The 6,000-nt window shown below is 49.6% G+C and overlaps 1 protein-coding gene across 9 annotated transcripts in view; it reads left to right on the top strand.

Annotated features, from left to right (window-relative positions):
* The window catches only part of ZNF532 (zinc finger protein 532), a 132,634-nt gene extending 127,127 nt beyond the window's left edge, over positions 1-5,507 (top strand). For all 9 annotated transcript variants that reach the window (XM_060405575.1, XM_060405573.1, XM_042239126.2 and 6 more), the window contains 2 exons: positions 850-997; positions 2,888-5,507. In XM_060405575.1, the coding sequence (XP_060261558.1) occupies positions 850-997; positions 2,888-3,382 (643 nt within the window). In that variant the 3' untranslated portion in view covers positions 3,383-5,507. The remainder of the gene's footprint in view (positions 1-849; positions 998-2,887) is intronic.
* Positions 5,508-6,000: the final 493 nt, after the last annotated feature.

Below are 6,000 nucleotides of genomic sequence, written 5' to 3' on the forward strand. Positions count from 1 at the left end.
GTTGACAGGAGACAAGTCTGTCTTGTCTGTGTCACACAGAGTGAGCGGAAATCTTGGTAGCACTGGCGTGAAGAAGTCAGGCAGGGACTTGCTTCCTGTTAAAGCGTCTCGTGACGTAAATTCTGAGGGAACACTCTGAGTCACTGGAAAGAAAACTTCTGAGATTTAGTGTTCTCCATGTTAAAATCACAGCCATCTAGAATTACAAAGTAAGTCATACTTTAACCAAACTCAAAAAATAAATGCCCTGTCTCAACCAAATTGGGCTGGTGCTATAAGAACACAAAAACTGATAGAAAAAAAACCCTTTTCCTTTTTTTTTTTTTTAAAACACCAAAACCAATTTGCATTTGGGTATAACCAAATTATAGTGGTTAAGAGTTAAGAGTATAGCTTAAGAGTGTGACGGCAGTTTCCAGTGAGCAGCAAAGGGACTCAGGACTCCATTCTCCCCCAGACGCCCCTCCCATCCAGGCTGCCATCCAGCGCTGTGCAGAGTTCCCTATGCTCTACAGTTCATGCTTGCTGGTTATCCACTTTAAACAGAGCCGTGTGTACATGACCTTCCCCAGGCCCCTAACTGTCCCTTTCCACCCGCCCCTTCCGCAAAACCATAAGTTCATTTATGATAGAAAATTTTTAACAAAAGCTGCCGCACTTTATAATTTTTTTTTTTTAATTCACACTGGAAATGATGATTCATAGCAACACCGCTCTTGCACTTTGGACCATTGGTATCTGCAGGACCACCCTGGCCTCTCTGGGCCGACTGAGGGCTTCGGTAGTGAGCACGTTCCTCACTGAGCCCTTCCATAGCAAGTAGGTTATTTCCTTGTCTTTCCCCTACAGGCACTGTCCAGACTCCAGGCGCACCTTCACGAAACGGTTGATGCTGGAGAAACATATACAGCTCATGCACGGCATTAAGGATCCCGACTTGAAGGAAATGACAGAGGCCACCAATGAGGAGGAGACGGAGACGAAAGAAGACGCCAAGGTCAGAGTTGCAGGCGCTCTTGCTCCAGTGATGTTGCTGACTTGCTTTCTCCTTCTTTTTGCACTAAAATTTTTCTACGGTTATACGATTTAAAAAATTCAGCCAGTGCACAAAGCTGTCAAGTAATAGGAACACACTCTGCACTCAGCCAGCCTGAGTTTTCATCTTGCTCTTAAAGGTAACTTTTTTTTTTTGGTGAGGTAACTTGATGGTGCTAGTGGTAAAGAACCCGCCCGCCAGTGCAGGAGACCCAGGAGATGCAGGTTCGATCCCTGGGTCGGGAAGATCCCCTGGAGGAGGGCGTGGCAACCCACTCCAGCATTCTTGCCTGGAGAATCCCGTGGACAGAGGAGCCTGGCAGGCTACTGTCCATGGGGTCACAAAGAGTCGGACATGACTGAAGTGACTTCACACACAACCTTTATTAAATTTCTTCTGTATCCTTTCAGATACAGCTTTAGGGATCAATCTGAAAATGAAAGTGAAAAATCACTCAGTTGTGTCTGACTCTTTGTGACCCCATGGACTATACAGTTCATGGCATTCTCCAGGCCAGAATACTGGAGTGGGTAGCCTTTCCCTTCTCCAGGGGATCTTCCCAACCCAGGGGCTAAACCCAGGTCTCCCGCATTGCACGCGGATTCTTTACCAGCTGAGCCACCAGAGAAGCCCAAGAATACTCGAGTGGGTAGCCTTTCCCTTTTCCAGCAGATTTTTCTGACCCAGGAATCGAACCAGGGTCTCCTGCATTACAGGTTACCAGCTGAGCAACCAGGGAAGTTAGGGATCAGTCTACTTACATATAAAAATTAAAGTTTTATGTTGACCCATGGAAGTTGTCTTAGCCTGGAAATTATTTTCATCTAGATTCCTTTGCATTGCTGAAGTGTTGGTTGTGAGAGGTACCTAATCAAAATTGATTCCGTTTAGTTTCTGTTTGTAATGATGAAAGGTTAAGGTCAAGAATTCGTGCTCTAGCAGTGGATAGTGAACTTGGAGCAGGCAACAGCATGGCTGTTAGCCTGCGTATAAAGCGCACACGTGCCAAGTGCTGTTGGAGTGCGGCAGTGGTTCAGCAGACATTTCAGAGACCTGTGCTGTCTTTGGCACCGTGCTGCATCTGGAATGTTCCTGGGGAAAAGCCCATGTGTGCTTTCAAGGAGTTAGTCATTGAAATCAAAATACAAGTCAAACTAGTGTTGCATTAAATTGTAATCCTTCCCCTCAAGTGATGGGGTGGGGGGTGGAATTAAAGACTGTACATGCAGGGGGCAGCTTTAGGTCAAGGTGGAAAAGCCAGATGGCTGTGGAGAAGGTGTCCACTGGCTTGGGATTTTAGAGAGCTGGAGGGGAGGGATTTGAGGGGCCGGAGGAGGAGTCTGAGGAGGCTGAGTGGGCAGGAAAGGGCCCTCACTGCCTCCAGTGAGGCGCAGGTGGCCCAACATCTGACCCTCAGGAAGGGAGCAGGTCTGGATACTCTGCCACGAGATGCTCAGCCCGCGGCCCCGCCTCTCCCTGGCCGCATCCCCGCTCTGCCCTGTCCCCAGCTGCCGCCGCGCTGCCTGCCTCCGGGCCCCCAGCTGCCCTGACCAGCTCCCAGCGGGACCCCTTTCCCGCTGTGACCTCCCAGCTCAGGCTGTCCCTGTGACGCTCGGCTGGCTTGCTCATCGCTGTTTCTTGCTGCGTCCCTCGAGAGCGGGGGCCTGTTTGTTCGGCTGAGCCCCTGCAGGACGTCGGGTCAGCCTAGTGCCGAGCTCGCCGTGGTGGGGCAGAGGGAAGGGTGACCCCCGGGCGGGGCGGGGGCCACTCAGCCGTAAGGAGCCCACACCCCAGCTCCCAGAGCCCACGGGTGGTTGTCCGTGCCTCACCGGTCCTGTCTTCCTCTCCCAGGCTCCCAGCCCAAAGCGGAAGCTGGAGGAGCCGGTGCTGGAGTTCCGCCCTCCCCGGGGAGCCATCACGCAGCCCCTGAAGAAGCTGAAGATCAACGTTTTCAAGGTGCACAAGTGCGCCGTGTGCGGCTTCACCACGGAGAACCTGCTGCAGTTCCACGAGCACATCCCGCAGCACAAGTCGGACGGCTCCTCCCACCAGTGCCGCGAGTGCGGCCTGTGCTACACGTCGCACGTGTCGCTGTCGCGGCACCTCTTCATCGTGCACAAACTGAAGGAGCCGCAGCCGGCGGCCAAGCAGAACGGGGCGGGCGAGGAGAGCCAGCCGGAGAGCCAGCCGGGGCCCGAGGACGCGCCGGCCGACGGCCCCGTGTCGGACCGAACGTGCAAAGTGTGCGCAAAGACGTTCGAGACGGAAGCTGCCTTAAACGCTCACATGCGGACCCACGGCATGGCCTTCATCAAATCCAAAAGAGTGAGCTCGGCGGAGAAATAGCCGCCCCACCCTCCGCGCCCCCGCGAGCAGCGAAGCGCCCCCCACCCCGCTCACCGGTCCACATTGGAAGCAAAGAGACGTTTTTGTTACGCGACGTTGGCGGTATCACAGAGTTAACAGTTCTGTCCAGGCTGTTGCAATATATCCCGCTCCTCCCCTTCTCTGCCTCCTCCTGTCTGCCCTCCTCCCCTTCCTCCATAAGTATTAAAAACAGTATTTGAGTTGAAAAGAGTTTGTATATATTTAAACGAATAACTTTTTATACTTTGTTACATGTTTGTATCAGTATTTAGTGGACAACGTTTTGAAGATTTTTGTTTGTTTTGTTCTTGGGTTGTCTTTTTTTATATATATATATATTTTTTTGTTTTTGTTTTGGGTTAGAGTTTTTCTTGTTTGTACGGTTTCTTTAAAAACAGAGTTCTTAGCAACAGGGGCAGTTCCTGAATTCCAATAAACCATTTTGTACGTCACGATTTTGAATGGGTTAACTAATTACAGGCTCCGACAGGGCCTTTTTTAGTGTTTTTAATTTTTAGAATTCACTACATAAATTGTAGGTGACTGTAGGTCTCAAAAACACTAGGGACTTTTAAGTGTCTTAGCACTCTATCCTCAACGTGCCTGCTCCGCTAGGGCCGCCACCCGGTGCGTGGCCTCTCCTCCCGGCCCGGTGTGTCGGAAGCCGCCTTGCAGGGCGCTTCCCTCCCAGCAAGGGGGTGGTAGCAGGGGCCGAACATCCAGGAAGGAAAGACATGGATGGATTCCATCTCAGAGTGGGGAAGAAAGCTCGCTCTCCTAAAGGGGAAAAGCAAGCAGGTAGTTTCCTGGGCCGATTTGCAAGGCTGGCTTCTAAAAGAGCACAAAGAGCTAAAGCGAAGAAAGGGCTGGACTACTGTAAAAGTTACAAACACATCATTAGACCAGTGGATTTATATAGTCAACGTTTTTGTCATGTAATTTATTAACTATTAACGACGACACAACTAAAAATATCAAGTATTTCTCTGGCTCTTGACAGGAAAAGGAAAAAAAAAAATCACAGTTGACTTAACCCTTTGCTGTCTAAAGAGTTGGCGTTTCCTGTTCTGGGTGCTACTGCCAAAGGTCCCGGTACTTAGACTTGGGATGCACAATTTCCACCTGCCCGCTGCAGCAGCCGGCGTGTGGCCATCGGCCATTCCCTTCAGCACTGAGCCACATGGGTTGAGTTCAGCCATTTCAATAAGTACCTTTACTATTGGGTAGTTCAGCCTTCTTAATGCAGCCGAGGTACTCCTCTGTCCCTTCCAAATGTTTATAGTTCTCTGGGAGAGTTATATTTTTTTGGTTTTGTGTTTTCGTGTTTTCTTTTGCATTTTATATCTTGTATTTATCCCTAAACATGTTTTGTACTTTTTTTTTTTTTAAAAAAAGGAAAGTTATTTTGTGTATATATAGATATACTTGCATGATATACTGTAGTCGATGTCTGGTCCCTCGAGAGGTCTTGCTGCTGTCAGGCGTCAGGCACTAACCGCACCCACCCTAACTGTATTAAACACGTTTCACGTATGTAAATAAACCTGGGACGTTTGGCCCTCGTGCTTTCGTGAGAGCGTTCTTGATGGTGGGTCTCTTGACATCTTCGTGGAGTTTAGGGAGTGATTCACAGCAGGGATGGGCTGTGGGCTGTTGCAACATTCTTGCCGCAAATAAGGGCAGCGTGTTCGTCTCACTGGCAATCAGCTATTTGTGTCCCTTTCGTAGCGATTCCCATCAGTACGTGGGCATACCCGAGGGTGTGGTTCAGTACTCCTCAACTTGAAATTCATTGCTGTTACTTGTTATATTTATACTTGTATTGCTCTTAAGTTGTATTCATAGCACTTTTCATTTGTTCTGCATTTGAACCTTGCAATAAACCTGTGTGGTGGGCTGCACTGGTCCTAATAGCCTAGTTTTACAGTCGAGGAAGCTGAGCTCAGATTTACGTTCTTGGCCTGAGCCCTCGTAGCTGGTAAGTGGCTTTGCATATTAGAACCCAGATATTCTTGCTCTAAATCTAGTGCTCACTCTCTGTGTTTATGTACATATCGACAGATACTCCTTTATTCAACAAATAAAAAGTATTTGCAAAACGCGATACTAGAATTTTTGTCTGTGGCGCTATGGCTTTTCTAAGGTAACCTGGGAGTCTTATCTACTCAAATACCCAAGCATGCTTGGTAATACAAAATTGGCATCTACTGAATGCCTGGTTGAGCAATGAAGAAAGGTTTTTAAATGTTCAGAGGTCGCACAATGAAGAAGCTGAAATCCAGAATAGGAAAGCAGCACCCAGGGTCTTCCCTGGCGGCTCCGTGGTAAAGAACACCTGCCAACATAGGAGACACGGGTTTGACCCCTGGTCCGGGAAGACCCCACGTGCTGCGGAGCAGCCAAGCCGGTGCGGCGCATCTGCTGAGCCTCTGCTCTGGAGCCCGTGAGCCAACTCCTGGGCCTTTGTGCCATGACCACTGAAGCCCGGGTGCCCTAGGGCCCGTGCTCTGCACCAAGAGGAGCCCACACGCTGCAACCAGAGAAAAGCCCGTGCCGCCACGAAGACGGCCAAGGGTAAATCATTATAGAAACAACCA

The sequence above is a fragment of the Ovis aries genome, chromosome 23 (genome assembly GCF_016772045.2).
Source record: "Ovis aries strain OAR_USU_Benz2616 breed Rambouillet chromosome 23, ARS-UI_Ramb_v3.0, whole genome shotgun sequence".
NCBI lineage: Eukaryota > Metazoa > Chordata > Mammalia > Artiodactyla > Bovidae > Ovis > Ovis aries.